This window comes from Aplidium turbinatum, chromosome 7, assembly GCF_918807975.1.
Source record: "Aplidium turbinatum chromosome 7, kaAplTurb1.1, whole genome shotgun sequence".
In the NCBI taxonomy this organism is placed as follows: Eukaryota; Metazoa; Chordata; class Ascidiacea; order Aplousobranchia; family Polyclinidae; genus Aplidium; species Aplidium turbinatum.
Window position 1 is genome coordinate 26,132,276 of NC_137478.1, and position 16,458 is coordinate 26,148,733.

Here is a 16,458-nt window from a genome sequence, read left to right on the forward strand (position 1 = left end):
TTTAGGTTAAGTGTTAAAGCATTCAAGATGGCGGAAGTGACGCAAGATTTAAACTGTGAATCTGAAACATGGTTTATTACGTAGCATCATGTGAGAAAACAGCAATAGTGTAGCTTACCTAAAACATGATAATTTATTAAAACAAAAAGCAACTAACATGCTGAGAACTTCCGCCCTTCTGCCACGCAGATCGAAGATAGCCGACGACAAACATCTAAAACTTTAAAAAAAATGAAAATAGTCAGGTTTGGCAACTACTAAAATTTTTGAATAAAACTTTTCGTCTGTATTCCTGATTGCCAACAAAACCTCTAAATTAAACTTTAAACATACGTTGATCATTTTTTGCAGAAATATTTCATGCGAAGTTTTCCAAGGCTACTGAGTCGCTAACATAATTAAAATCCACGAGGGTTCCAATTCAGTTCAGTTGGTTTCATAGCAAATTCCCCGCACTGAATGATGTCTCCAATTTGTGGTGAAACGCCTCCTTCCAAAATTAAACCACATTCGTTTTTGGTGGAGACCTTCGTCACATCTTGTTTATTGATGCGTAGCGAATGCACAGAACCTGCCAGTCAAAAGAATGTTGTGTTAAGATTTAACTTCAAAAGCGTAGATTTGTTAAGGGGCTGTCCATAAAAGATGTCCTCATAAAATTGCAAAAAGACCCTCCTCTTGCCACATCTGCAAAATACCAACCCTCTTCCCCCCTTTGTTCGTGCGGACGACGTCACCGATATCTCCGAAGTGCAAGTAGGCCTACCCGTGGCCGTTCCATAAAGTTGTATTGCTTGCGTCAGACTTCAAATATGATTCTTCTACTGGAGTGGCGGAATAGAAGCCCTCTAGGTCTAGGACAGGGGTCTCAAACTCAAAATGCTCTGAGGGCCAATGAACACTCATAAATGATTTAAACACGCATTCGGCCCACGTGTTTGAGACTCTTGCTCTAAGATATAATTAACTATTTTACATCCACATAAGCGTATTAAAGCTTAAAAAGCTTTAAACAAAATTGCGTATTTTATACTAATACGTAGCACACTTTTCAAGTGCTGTACAAAAAAAAGTATTTCACGATAACAGCCACTGTAAACAAACTGCGTTAACTTCAAACATATGACAGGGATTGAACGGCCTGTCATACAGACAAAATTTTCCCAAAGCAACATTCACAAGGGGCTGAAAAAAGAAAAATATAGGCGATCGGACCATATAATTATAGGCAAACCAACCATACGATACGTCCCAGTTTAGCCGGGATAATCCTAGTTTTAATGCCTCGTCCCTGCGTCCTGTTCGGTCAGTAAGTCCATGTTAGGCAGTCAACATGTGGTGTTATGGAAGATGCCTAAACTTGGCCGAACAGCATGTACGACCACATTCCAGGACTCCCTTTTACCCTTGTCCACAAGTCCGCTATTTGCACCTCCCTTGACTGCGGACGTCTTTTATGAACAACCTTTAAGTTATTGTCTATCATCTAGGTCTTCTGAAGTTACCACTCTCCCAAACCTATTTTATATAAAGCCTAAAGATGTTGTACAAGATTTAACTTTTAGCTGTATACCTTCATAAACTGTTTTCCCATCTCGTTTCACAGTGTATAACAAATCCTTATGAAGTTCACCGGATTGAACCAAGCAACCGGCGACTGTGCAGCGTTTCTTGCCTTTGTGGTAATCAAACAACTGCTCCACGGTGCCTTCGCCTGATATTTAGTAAAAGAGTCAAAAGTTTTTCCAGTACTCGGCCTACTTACTGTACAAAATTGTTATGTGCGGATGAATACAAGCACTTGTGAAGCCAAATTAGAGAGGGTAGGCACTTTAACAAGCAGATTTCTAATAATCCACGCGCGTATCCAATCCAACCACGAACCAATGAGATGCTACGTTATCTGTACGTTATCTGCTATTGTGACCATTCCAGCATTCAGCCAGAGAATTAACAATTACTTTGAACTTTGTTTGGTAATTACAGAAGAAAAAAGAGCTATAGCAGAGGTGGGAATCAAATCCACGTCAATGTAATGACTACCACCGCCCTAACCCAATGCGCCAAGCCAACCGATGGCAAAGCGATGATTTAATTTAGCTAGAATTTGCGTTTTTCCTTTATTCTTCCCAAACGCAATCTTGATGACGTCATGAAAAGCGTAGCTTCTGATTGGTTCGTGCTGGATTGGATATCTGCATGTTAAAGTGCCTACCATTTGAGACAGCGGGAATCCTCTTTCTTATTCTATTTTTAAATCAAGTTAAATTCAAGGGCAGAAGATGATAGTACGCTGCTAACATAATAAAGAATATTAAAAACAAAACTTTAAGAAGTTGGAGTTTTAAAATGTCCACTAAAGTGCTAATGACATTCATTTGACTTCAAATAAAAAAAAGCACAAATGGGCTTTCAATACCGTTAATATTATAGCCTACTGCCCTACTACATGATTTACTATTAAGGCACGTTTTATGTCTTTTAAGGTTTTGTCAACTTTTCCCGTTCATTGACGTGCTGGTAGGTCCATCGACTATTGTAGTTTGTAGTATCGTTTTCGCTCCGGACGCGTTAATGACGAAAAATAAAATAAATGAATATAATCTTCAACAAAAGCAAAATTGACTGTTTGCAGTAGTAACTAAGCCAATAAAGCATTCATGCAAAGTCTACATAATAAGTTGATGGAATTACTAGCTTGTTTAAAAACAACATAAAAAGAACGCTAATCTACTCACCAATAACGTTTAATTCTTGATGCGGAAGCAAAAGAGACGATATTTTATTTTTTAAACTTTGGATTAAGTGATAAATAACATTATAATTTATTATGGGAACCCTTTTCTTTGCCGCAAATTCCTTCATTGATTCCGAGAGCCCAACATTGAAGCAGTATATTGACCCTGGAATGGTGCAAAACTAAAGGTAATTAAACACCTGCTAAGAACAATACATAAAATTGGAGCATTTATGTAGCGCCCCAGCCCTAGAAAAAATATGCTCCAAGACGCTGTACTTGTACAATGAACACAATGTACAGTGTGCATGGCGATAGAAAACAGAACTTACTTGACAAATTACTACAAGACATTGACTAGTAAAATAAAACGTTTTTAAGCGTAATCGATCTTTTGCTTTGTTTATGCGAATAAGCAAAAAACTCCAACATCTAATCAATAGGTAAAAAACTCCTAATCACATCACTCCACCACTGGAGTGATGTGATTAGTTTTACGAACGAGCGTATTAACCGCGTTGTAGAGGTGAACAGAAAACGCTCAACTTTTTCTTGTAGTTGATTTTGACAGTAACCAAACCAGCAAAGTGTTCGATCAAGGCCGTGCAAAAAAACCTAACTACCCAAACTGGCATCAACAATCACTTTCCAAAACATACCTTGGAAGATATGAGCTTTTTCTATGTCACTTTCTTTTACGTCGCCAATCCCGAAATCGATTAAATTCAAAGCGCACTGGTGAGCGCAGTCGTAGGTGTCCACAACGTCTAACAATGCCTCCAAAGAACCATCCACATCGGCTGAAGAGTATAAAATAGTGCTGCTGGAAAAATAAAGAAAAGAAATAGAAGAGGCTCGTTTCTAGCACTAATTGCAACGTTCATCTGATGAAAGTGAAAGTAAAAATGAACAGGTTGGTTTATTTCTTATCAATCCGTTTATTGTTCCTTTTACTTTCACTTTCATCAGATGAACGTTGCAACTAGTGCTGGAAACGATAATTGTCCTGATGAACACCCAAGCTTATCAGTATTTAGGAGAGGCCCAACGTACTCCAGAATAAATGGGTAAACAAGATTCGCTAACAGGATATTAAAAGTTTTTTTTTGTTTTTTTTACCAAGACGACAAGCTACAATCAGCGACATATTTATTAGACACTTGTATGTTGTTGTCGTATCCAAGCTTACGCCCGCTAGTTGCAGATTTAGACAAAGCACACGGGAAGGCAAGGAAGCTAATCTTTGTGCTCACTTCCAAGCATGCCTTTAAGTGTCAAAGAAAAAGCCACATACTTTTGAGTGGTGTCGAACCGGGTCCCTTTTGAACGTCGTGCGAGGGCTGTCACTGCTCGGATACTTATGTTACACTGTGCTTATGACAAAGATACTTATGTTACAATGTAAATTAAAAAAAAAAATTGGAGGTGTTTTCCAACTGTAAACTCAAAAATATGACCATAGAATTGACAAGAAAAAGATTTCAATTTTCTGTTTTCCAAACCCATACTTTTTGTTCTTTTCTTTCTTCCTTGTCAATTCTATGGTCATGTTCTGGAGTTTACCTCTCCAACTTGCTCCAATGACTTCAGTGGTGCATTATCTACTTAGGTTCACCATACCTTTGAGAATAATGTCTAGTTCTGGTACATCGCTGCTTTTAACGTAGTGCTCACGAACTGACTCTTGTATTTTTAGTAGACGTTTAATTTTATGAGGTACGTTTCTTCTTATTCTTTGATAATCTCTGGAAAAGATAACAGTTTGCATGTTTATGAAATAGAAAAAAATGATGTATTCGTGTTGCGAATTAAATATTTTGCAACAAACAGGTAATGTCACAACTTTAATAGCACTGAAGATGAGGACAGTTCAGTTTTCGAAACGTTTGCTAAACATGAGTTTAGTATTTACACTTTGGGCTCTTTACTTTTTGATTAGGTTAATTCTCCAGGCGTTTCAGCCATTTTTTTCCCGAAGAAAAAACAGTTTTCAGACATTCAAACATTTATTTTGACATTATAAAGAATATCAACCAAATCAATTTTTAGAAAAAGGTTATAATTATTAAATAAAACTAACTGGTTCAATATTTCGCGTTCTTTTGTGATTGTCTCTAAATCAAGTAGCTCCTTTTCTTTGTTCTTCAGTCTGGTTCTGTATTCGATGACTTGCTTTGCCCGAGACTGAAAACAATCGATTTTGACGTTGGCACAACCTCCACTAATGGAAACAAAACTGACTTTGGATGATGATGATACCAATCGTACCAGTGACAACAGATGAAACCAGTAAGCAAAAAGTGAAATTCGGCGAAGCTTTAGGCGTAAAGTGGTATCGTTCAGGGCTGTGAAATCGGGTAAAAATCATGCAGCCCAGAGTTCTCAATTTATAACTGGCCGATTCTAGCTTCAGTGTTGCCAGGTTGTTTTTTGTGTATTTTCATTTTTTACATTTAATTTCACTTAAGTTGAAACTAAAATGTTGAAAAAGTTGATTGAAATTAAAACGGCTACTTTTAGAAAAACTGACAAGAACAAGCACATATATTTTCTGGTAAACTCACGGAGAAAAATAACAATAACAAAATTTTGAAAACATATTGCTAACAAAACATTTATAGTTCACCGTTTTATTTTTGATGGCCTTAGGTTTTGGTAAGATGGCCTACCCAGACGGCAATAGTTGTCATATTTACATTATTTCAACGATGCCAGTCGTTGAAATGATGTAAAAAATGTCAGCTTTGGGTAGTGTATGCGGGATTAAGGAAAGGCTTTGCACGTGCTGTTAATGGGCTCAAAGAATCGAAATACACAGTCTTATCTTTCTTGCAAGAATGCGGATTTGAAATTGAGTCGCACATCAAAAGCACTCACCTCGCTTTCAACTTGTAAGACAACATCGCCCGCATGCGGTACGCTCTTCCATCCAAAAATACTCACTGGGTGGCCCGGTAGAGCGGTGGGCATATGCTTTCGATTCTCGTCAAATAGACCTCTGACTTTGGCCATTGCTGTACCAGCAACGAGATACTACAACACAGGTTTACTTTGTTACAAAAATAATTGGATGCTAAAGTAAACACGCTGTAGCAGATCCAGAACTTGCGGACTGTGAAGCTCATGAAACATAACCAGAGGTGATGGATATTTATCGCTAACTGAAAGCATTTCATTGTGGTTTGACTGAAAAAAAAATCAGTTTAAAAATCAAATTCAGATTCCTTGCATTGAAAACGATTGCAAAATCAATGCAAAAAATTTGCAGTTGAAGTTTATTATGAACAACGTGGCGACGTTTAAATAGACAACTTAAATTAGACCAACGAACCCCAGTAGTTTAGTGGAGCTGAAGCTAACAGCCAATATTTTAAAATCGCAAAACAATCATTGCAACCCTTCCAATACGTTCCTTTAATAAAAAACTTTTTCTAATTCAAACAACGCTTAACTAGACTGAGATTAAAAGTCGTTATAATACAAAATATTTTTGCCTCATTCCACTAAACAAAGAAACAAACCTTGCCGTTAGATAAAGTTCCCTGTTGCACGACCATGCTTGCTACTGGCCCAACACCTTTCTCAACTCTGCTCTCGACGATGACTCCTTCCACCTTCGCTTCATTGTTTGAAGCCAGCTCCAGCATCTCGGCCTGCAGCATGATGGCTTCCACTAATTGATCTAAGCCTTTACATAAAGATGGCTTTGGTTAGTGGCAGCTTGGGACATAAAATGAATGTAACGACTGTAACATATATTGAGAGCAGTTTCTCCATAGCAAGGGTCTCAAACTGAAATTGCTCTGAGGGTTCAACGAATACTTGTGAATTAACCAGAGTCCAGAGGTTTGCAATACACAATAAAAAGCCAACAAACAAAATAACACAGTAAGAATGCAATAAAAGAAACAGTAGTACAAGAAAATAGATAGAAAAACAATATAAAAGAAAAAAAAACGAAAAAAGAACACAAACGCAACGACCTGGAGAGCAAAAATTTTGCAACCGATTTTCAAAAAGCGCGGGAAAAGAATTAAATCCTTGAAGCACTGACTGCTGCAAATGCCAAGGTTACTTTTGCGATAACGGCACAAAAAATGAGCAGGCGATGTGATTGTGATGAAACGATTACGAGTTTCTCACACGCAGCAACATGGCGCGACAGTAGCGCTTAAAAATCGTGTGAAGATTGATGGCATTTTCATATTTTTGAGAAAATTTAGAGTGAATTTTACCTTTTCAAATCCATGAAAAAGTATGCGGCAGTTGAACAGCCACTGGAATTGTTAATCATTTGAAAGTTTGAAAATTTATCGTGGACCGAATGTGGCCCGTGTGCTTGAGACCCTTGCTCTATAGGCTCAAATCTTGAGGGTTCAATTTCGAACTGAAGGATTTAAGGATTATCGGATTTTATTTCAATAGATTTCTCTATAACTTTCAACAAAAGCCAATGTTTGAATTTTTCAGCTGCATGGCTCAATACGTCCAAGATATTAATATTCAACAGATGCCCAAAAACTACACGGCAAACTAATGGGCAAGATACTTTTGGCAAAAACGCAAACACCTTTCAAGAGCAGGGAGGACAATATAAAACTTTACCTTTTCCTTTGAGAGCTGATATCTGCACACACTGAACAGTCCCCCCTAACTGTTCCACTTTGATGCCGTGGCTAGATAAATCGTTCATGACTTTTTCCTAAAATATTACAGTGATAAAAACTGTAAGGGGGAATTTTAGCCCGATTTTGAACTGGTGTAGAAAAAAGTACATAAAAATTCGTATCAAAATTTAATTTTAAGAAGAATTGAAATTGTAAGCCAATAACACAGTTACTGACAAGTAGTAGCCATTACACAGTTAGTAAAAAAAAACTCTTTGTTGTAGAATCGAACCAAGGAACTTTAGTCATAACGTGAGGGCACACCACTCAAAAATGTACCACGTCAGCTTTCTTCAAGTCGCATTTGTTGATGGCAACGATCATAGGAACGCCAGCCAATCGCGTTGCTTTGATCGATTCGATCGTCTGTTCCATCACGCTGTCGTCTGCAGCAACCACGAGAACAACTACGTCAGTGAGCTGGAAACAAAGCGGAGGTTTATTTGGAGGGAAACATATCAAGAAATAGAACAGGCAGAGTTTCGCTTTTAGCAGCATGATCGTTGTTTACTGCACAAATGTAGATTTGTTCGTTTGTATCTACATTTGTGAAACATCAAGAAATGTTGAGCGTGCGAAAAAAAGTCTCAAATTATAAATATATAACCTGCTTTGTGATTTCATTCAAACTAAATTTCAAAGCTGAAACATGCGCTTTACTTTGGAACCGACTTTAGGCCAAAATAAGTTTCTCGCATCTCAAGCAGCGAAACAGCAATCAAGAATACAAAACGGAACACATGGATGTTAATGCTCAAAGATGGAAAAACAAGGAAAAAACAGCAGTTTTTATAACGATGCAAAAACCAACTTAGCTAAGGACATTACACATATCTTCGTAGCTTAAATCACTCTGCGATGCATTTTTGACCGCTGGAAGGGATTAAAACCAAACTGTTTCATTTTGAATGCATGCAGGATAAGTTATGCAACATTCCTACTGATACTAAATTGAACACATGTAAAAGCTCTGATGGGGATCACCTGAGCACCTCTTTTCCTCATCGACGAAAACGCAGCATGACCAGGGGTGTCCAAAAATGTGATTGTCTTGTCATTGGCCATGCTCACTGCGTTGAAGATTGCAACTTAAACAACGTTTATTTCGGTCGCATTTTCGCAAATCCGAAAGAGGCAAATTTACAATCGCATGTCACGTTTTAATATTAAGAATAGTAACAGTTTCGTACGGCACTTTTATAGGTGAACCTTATTGTGTAATGAACAAACATCTTCCAAAAATTAACTTAGAGAAGTGATGAGAGCCCTGGTACGGCACTCAAAGGGGCACTGATAAGATAACGCTCTTGAGCATGTGGCTGTGTCTTTAAAGTTTAGAAAGAAACATAAATGCATGCCTGCAGAGTGAAGATGGACACGAAGATTTGGCTTCCTGTCTTCTCAGTCGCTTTAAAAGCCAAATCTCCATCTACCGGGCGCGAGCACGACGAACTTTAGCAATTGCAGATGTATGAAATTGCATTACCGTGAAGAGATCATATTCAACATGACAAACAAACTCAAAGGATCAACCCAATGACATTTACAGTGCTCGCCTGCCGGGATAACACAAACAAACGTGCATGCTGTTTTGTCTTGCCGACCTTGAATGAAAGTATTGTCCAGCCATAATTTTACCTGAAAATGCGCCCACTGCCTGAGTGATGCCCCCGGCTTCTCCCTCCGCTACCTTTGTCTGGCGAAGGGAATCCAGCAAGGTAGTCTTCCCATGGTCTATGTGGCCCATGATTGTGACTATGGGTGGTCTACCGGTAAGTAAAGTCGGATCGGTTGTCGGTTTGCTGTAAGGAAAGAAAGGATTTTAATATTAACTGGCGTCACCCCAAAGAAGTAAACTAAGATGAGGCGGTTTAAAACCGTCCATAAAACGTTCGCATGACGTTTTTGATTTTTAACTGACGGTCATTATTCATTAAACAAGAAATAATTTTAAACTACTGTATAATACGTCTAACAAACAAAAGAATATAGAGATTCCCGCAAAAAAATTCAATTGCTTGAAACTTTGAAGATATAAAAAGCGTCAAGTCAAAATGAAATTCATGACAGTGTTGCATGCTCATATACACTTCATAGCTCACTTCCAGTTCACAAACTATTATGTCTACAACTACAGTAATTCATAGTGCTCGCGTGGGCATCGTCTGAGATGTGACAACTTGAACAAATGAATGAAATTAATTTAACAAAGCAAATTTGGAATAAGGTAGAGATGGAAAAATGAAAAAGAGAAAACCATACAAAACATGGGAAGACACAGGAAAGAATAATCTGACAAAGAGAAACTAAAAAAATATAGATGCCAACAATAGAGAGATGGAAGAGTCACTGCAGACAACTGGTCGTTCCTGATGTTTCGGGATGAAGACCAGGCTTCTTCGATGCAAAATGAAGAGAGAAGGAGACAATACCACTATAGTACTGCGCCTTTTCATCACTCAGCACTTCCTCACAGGGCATTAAGTCTGATATATCACCGAAATTGCATAACGTTATTTCCCATTGTTACGATACATCATCTCTATTTTTCATCATCAGCACATTTCATCAATTGGACCTTTAATCACATCCAGAGATAATAAAAAAATAAATTTCAAAACGAACTCTGACCCCGTGCATTATGATGTCACGTAATAACGTGCGTATTTAGGCGAAGGTGGCACTGAAAGATTCAGCTGATCTTTTTTTGTGTACTTATGGCCAATACAGCACAATTAATTGTTGAATTTTTATTTAAAAAGTGATTAACTGTCGAAGTGACGAAATGTAGCGTGATCATCTGATGCATTATTAAAAGTATAATGTGTTAGGTGATTAATTGTCACCGAACCGCCACTGTATTGCTGTGTTAGTTCCATGCATAACTTACCTTCTGTATGCATCTAAGTCTTCTTCCGGTTTTAAGCTTTGAGTTGGGTCACGGGCTCTCCGGCACCGCATGCCTAGCTTCAACATCACCGAACATACCAATTGAAAGTCTTTTAGCACTAAAAAAACATCAATGCCCATTAGATCGGCAAGCCAGTTTAAAAACTTAAGCAACCGAATGAACATTATTGCTTATTGCAGCTTGTGTTAAATTTGAAAACCCACAATGGTATACTATGTACTGCAGAAAAGATGCATGCACCACTATAATCTATTCTTTCGGATAGAATAACAGATATGTCAAAGCAATTATTTGGCTCTAATTGAACACTTATTTTTTTTATCACTGACATGCCTAAGACAAAACAACTACAAAAATAACAAAGCAATATGCTCAGGCCCAGATTTAGGGGGGGGGCAGAGGGTGCAGGTGCCCCCCGAATTTTAAAGGGCCCCCCTACGTGGAACAAATGTGATTTTTGTGTTGTTTTTTTTTATTTCAGCCTTTGAAGTTTCTACCAAATGCTATGCAGTGCTGGATTAATGCTACTGTAGACGTAGAGGTGGTTTTTCGCGTCATAAGTGCAAAAAATTGTTTTGCACGGGAAGCCCCCGATCTAAAAGTGCCCCGGGCCCCCCATCAGCTAAATCTGGCTCTGAATATGCTTTACCAGTGAGTAAAGAAAACTGACACAGCTTTTTATGATATAAAACGACAGTAGCTTCAGTAGTCAGGCACAAAACATAACAACCTCATTACCTCAATATAATCTATATAATAGTGCAAAATATAAAGATTATTGTATCAAGGGTATTTTTCTTTTACCTCAAAACACAAACTTAAACTGAAACCAATCGGTCAATATATAACTTAAACTATATATCGAACATATTTTTACTTTATCAGTACCTGTTTTCTTGGAGCAGGACAACTGTGGTGCTACTTCTGTGATTGCATCCAATACTCTATCTGATCATAACAAGCACAAAGCTTAAATCTTGGAAATAACTTATAGACTAAGATTTTGCTTCAAATAACTTATAAAAAAAAGATGTCTCTATTTTGAACTGCAACTAACACAATAATACAGGCCTCGAAATTTCGGCGGTCATGGCGGACATGACCTCCGGAATGACCTCGAATGTCTGCCGAAGCCGACTCATTGGTCGGTCATAAATGACCGCCGCAAAATTCTTGACAAAAATAGAGCTAATGCAGCTAAAATATATTTTAAATTTGAATTGTTACAATTGTTTGTTTAACGTGAACAAATACGGAGCTGAAACAATAATAGTACAGGCCATTGCTTTAAAGATCACATTAGAGTGGCATGGTTAACGAGCTGATGGCAAAAGTAGCCATTTTTACATCATTTCAACGCATTGCAATGTTGCCTTGAAATAAAGTTGTCTGAACTTTTCGGCAGGATATGTATTCTAATTTTAACAATGAGGATTATTGCGTTACATTGATCGTTTGTTAAAAAGAAACGTCACAGAGAAGCAAGTCTCAGCTGGGTTCCACAATCCACACGTGCTTAGGCGAATGTGGCGACCTTATTCACGCTGATACTGATAGAAATAGAATTTCTGCACGGAAGGGAGCGTGTTAGACTAACACTATTGTGTTAGTTAGTTAACACTAACACTATTGATATTGAGTCACTGATGCGCATTTGTCTGGACGGTCCTGAGCTAGAGATTTACCACCCCGCGCCGGCAGTAATCGCTTGGCACAACGATTCTATAACGCGAAAACCACGGAATAAGTGATCGTAGTTGTTTTTGTAATAAAGAAATTTGAATTGTTGTTTTCGATTGTGTTTATTGCGTCGTTACACGACTGTCATTAACGCACTGATTTATTTGCAAGCAATCTGCTCCAGTATACTTCAGGGTCGGTTAATTAAGCCATCAACCATTGTTTGTTTGTCATATCTTTATTCTGCATTGCGGGAAAGCGGACTTGAGCGCTATGCATCGGTGTACGCCTTCCGACGTACCCCTGACCCACGCTGCAGCCGACGGCAATGTCTGTTTCCGGTTGTCTACTCTACTTATGACTTAAATTTGGTACTACCCATTACTCGAAATCGATCACTGGGTAGAGGCAATTATCGTAAAGTTTCTTGCCCAGAGAAACAACAGCAGTGCGGGTGGCTGGAGTCGAACATGCAGGCTCTCGACTGCGAGCCCAACGCGCTAACCACTCGGCCACTGCTGCGGACATTGCAGAGTTATTCTGTTGTAGAAAATCTTCTTCTACAAACACGACTACACAATACTCTGTGTGTGGTTTTGCGCGGTAGTGTGATTTTGCGCAAAATCTACATACAAAAAATATGTCCGGTTGAGATATTAAATGTCCGCTGAAAGGGCCAGTCCGGTAGGACATGCTTGACCGCCGGAAAAAAGTACAAATTTCGAGGCCTGTAATAAAAGACAGATTTTATCTATACATATCTACTTTGAACAAAAGTTTAAAAACATAAACTATATATATACAGTATTAAAAACTTATTTTCATGCAATCATTAAAGTTCTGCAGTGGCAACATTAATACAAAAAAAGTGAAAATTCAAATTTGTTACTTGAAGGAATATTGGCAATTTCCGCTATTTCTCTAACTCGGACAGGCTGTGGTAATTCAACAACAGGTTTCTTCTTTCTAGCTAGTGCCAGGCGCTTTGCATGCATTATATCGATTCGCTTGAAAAAAACACAAGAGTTATCCGAGAAGAATGATTTTTGACATGCATAATAACAGTTTATTTAAGCATTATACCAATGTTATCACATAAACAAAATGATTGTACTTGAAATTTTCTAGAGTACCGTACCATATTGAATACTTTCCATTCTCTCTCAAAAACACTAAAGAGTTAAACAAAGGATAAAATTCTCTTTGCATTGTATAAAAAAAAAAAAAAAAGTTAGACAACAATTTGCAAATAAATGTATAAAAGTTAATGTCAAACAAGTTCAAATGTAGACATACGTTTTAAAAAAATTAAGGTTTAGTTTTAATCTTTAAACTACTGCTGTTAAATATACCTTCTGAGTTAGTTGGTTGTGTGTGTGGCTCTTTTTTTCTAAAACTTGTGTTGCATACAAGTATCGACAGTTCTGTGAGATAACATTCTAAAATGCAAAAATAAGCCACAAAATGAACATAATTTTGTGGCAGTATCTACAAACTACCGGTAACAGATTGAATATACCGCCAATACTTTTAATATTCAAAACATTCTTCAGCAGTTTGCTTGAGAGTTATCAGCATGTAACAGAAGAGTTTTAAGCAACAACAAAACTCAGAATAAAATTAAAGTGTAATATAAATGTTTAACCTTAATTTTGTCTTGAAATAGTTATAAAGTTGGAAGTGGCTACGTTTACGGCGCCGTAAATACAGCCGTTCCATGCCTTTTTTTTAATCTTTACGGCGCTTTTACTGCGCATGCGCGCTGGTGCGTATTTTTTCTTTTTTCACCTTTTCTTTGAAAGAAAAAGTGAATATATAACTTCTAAATTCAAGAGCCTTTGCCAAGTGAGTCAGTGGCGCGTGCGATTTTTGTTTGACTATTACTCCCAAGGATATGAGTTCGATACCACCAGGAGGTGATTCTTTTTTTAAACTAAATTCTAACCCGAAGTGACTCAATCGTGAGGCTACGCATTTTTGTGGCCGTTCAGTTTAGTCTATTTTTAGTTCTGACCATCACAACGAAAAAACAGTATATGATTAACACAGCAGAGGTCTAGAAAAAGGTAGAAGCGACAAAAAGCGGACGTTATAGGCTAGCGTGCATGATACCGAAACAGGGCAATCAGTTTAAAATATGGCACGGCCATAACACCTTAATAAAAATTTTATAAATTTAGAACAAAGAGGAAAAAAAGGCTAGCGACTTTTTCTAAAGTCATAAAAATTTTAGGTGTTACGACTGTGCCATATTTTAAACTGATTATCCTGCTTTGCTATCATGCATGCTATAACCAGTGGCGTAGGCCAGAAAAAAAATTTGGGGGGGCCAAACATTTAATGAATTGAAGAGAACGACAAAGTGTTTGATTTAAGACATCGCCACCTGTGCAATGGCGTATCCTGGTGGCTTAAGCAAGGGAAGCAATAAAGCTGTTGGGGGTTAGAGCGTGCCGAAGGCACGCTCTAGGGGGATCCGGGGGCATGCTCTCCCGGAAAAATTTTGCAAAATTACACTCAAATAATGGATTATAGCGCTTTCTGGAAACACTTTCAGGGTAATATTTGTATGAAATTTATTAGCAGATAAACAGCTATTAACTTATTAAAGGTAGCTGTTACACACAAACGGGCAAAAACTGCGGCTAAAATTAGAGAACACAAAAAACTCAGCTACACAAAAACCCAACAGAGTAAGCGATTCTGAAATTGCTTCCACAAATTAGTTAAAAGAAGCGTAAATCGGGTAAACTTTGCGCGATTTACAAAATATATCCATCTGCGATCACCAGCGCTGTAAGTCTTGTTTGTAATATGTTTATTTTAACAAAGTCTTAATCCGAAGTGCTAATTTACATCAGCTGGCAATATTGTCGTTTTTATGTCGATTCGATGTTGTCGGACGTTGAATCGTTATTAAAAAGGAGAACTAGGTTAGTTGACATCCAAGGGGAAAACATTTTTTGATCATATTTTGCAAAAATTATGCTTCTTTTAGTAATGTCCTTCACATCATTGAAATACTTATTTTATTACCTCGCCGTCATCGTCAACACAATCATGTCGAGCGTTGTTTTTCGTTGCTAAAAAGAATTCTAGGGAGTGGCAAACTTCTTTAAAATCAGCCACATTGGAGACGCTCGTGCGAGTGTTGTTAGATGGTCCCGCAGTAATTCGTTGTCGTTCTCTTTAATTCATTAAATATTTGGCCCCCCCAAATTTTTTTTCTGGCTACGCCACTGGTTATAGCGTGCATGATAGCAAAGCAGGACAATTAGTTTAAAATATGGCACGGTCGTAACATCCAAAAATTTTTATGAATTAAGAAAAAATCACTAGCTTTTTTTCCTCTTCGTTCTAAATTTATAAAAAATTTTATTAAGGTGTTACGGCCGTGCCATATTTAAACTGATTGTCCTGTTTCGGTATCATGCACGCTAGCCTATAACGTCCATTCTTTGTCGCTTCTACCTTTTTCTAGACCTCTGCTGTGTTAATCATATACTGTTTTTTCGTTGTGATGGTCAGAACTAAAAACAAACTAAACTGAACGGCCACAAAAATGCGTAGCCTAACGATTGAGTCACTTTGGGTTAGAATTTAGTTTAAAAAAGGAATCACCTCCTGGTGGTATCGAACTCACATCCTTGGGAGTAAGAGCCAGACAAAAATCGCACGCGCCACTGACTCACTTGGCTAAGGCGTTTGAATTTAGAAGTTATATATTCACTTTTTCTTTCAAAGAAAAGGTGAAAAAAGAAAAAAATACGCACCAGCGCGCATGCGCAGTAAAAGCAACGTAAAGATTAAAAAAAAAGGCATGGAACGGCTGTATTTACAGCGCCGTAAACGTAGCCACTTCCTATAAAGTTTATCCGTAAAAGTTTTCCATTCTGAGTGTCCAATGATCATACATGTATGATGTATCAATCCCACAGCCAAAACCATACACTTAAGTACAGATATCATGGTAACAACGCCTATTTTCCAAGCTCATTTCACTGCTAGTGCATTTGCTTGTCTGGATATGACAAAAAGATAAAAATGCAAAAACACGACTGATTTGCTGGGTAGGTGGTTAACATCATAACAAACTTGCTTAAATAGAGAAGAACAAAAGCATTGAGATTGTATAATGATTAAAAATTCCATGCGTTACCTTTCTGACATACTGTTGAACACATTTCATACACCACATCACAATGAGCTAAAGCATATGAAAAAGCAATAATTTCAAAACGGCTGGTAGTTGGTTAGAAATTTAACATTTATTACCACCTGAGTAAAAATAGTTTTAAGAATCAAAGGATTAAAGATTTTTCAAAATAACTGATAACTTAAAAGGTACCGTAGTAGCACAACAATTTCTAAATACACACCCCGCAAAGGGTGAAACAGGGCAACAGGCTGTAAAGATTATAATACTTGCTCATAGTGATTCTATTTATTTGAACTGGCTCTTC

At 37.6% G+C, this 16,458-nt stretch overlaps 1 protein-coding gene across 1 annotated transcript; it reads right to left on the minus strand.

Annotated features, from left to right (window-relative positions):
- LOC145774479 (translation initiation factor IF-2, mitochondrial-like) lies at positions 1-16,275 on the minus strand. Its single transcript, XM_082585734.1, has 17 exons — positions 16,155-16,275; positions 13,348-13,434; positions 12,885-13,002; positions 11,204-11,263; positions 10,295-10,412; positions 9,043-9,206; positions 8,389-8,474; positions 7,684-7,824; positions 7,343-7,439; positions 6,259-6,425; positions 5,615-5,770; positions 4,818-4,921; positions 4,358-4,482; positions 3,397-3,537; positions 2,739-2,903; positions 1,574-1,714; positions 1-571 (listed from the first exon to the last, which is right to left on the minus strand). Exons 1-17 carry the CDS (start codon positions 16,191-16,193, stop codon positions 399-401), a joined length of 2,082 nt encoding a protein of 693 aa, XP_082441860.1. The 5' UTR covers positions 16,194-16,275; the 3' UTR covers positions 1-398.
- Between the last annotated feature and the right edge of the window lie 183 nt (positions 16,276-16,458).

What these genes read in the sequence shown, in the direction of transcription:
- LOC145774479 (XM_082585734.1), bottom strand. Translation starts at nt 16,193, where the DNA reads ATGTGGTGTATGAAATGTGTTCAACAGTATGTCAGAAAG. An exon ending in TGAGGAAAAGAGGTGCTCAG is followed by an intron (nt 7,825 to 8,388) that starts GTGATCCCCATC and finishes CTTTGTTTCCAG; the next exon opens with CTCACTGACGTAGTTGTTCT. An exon ending in ACTTGAAGAAAGCTGACGTG is followed by an intron (nt 7,440 to 7,683) that starts GTACATTTTTGA and finishes GTAATATTTTAG; the next exon opens with GAAAAAGTCATGAACGATTT.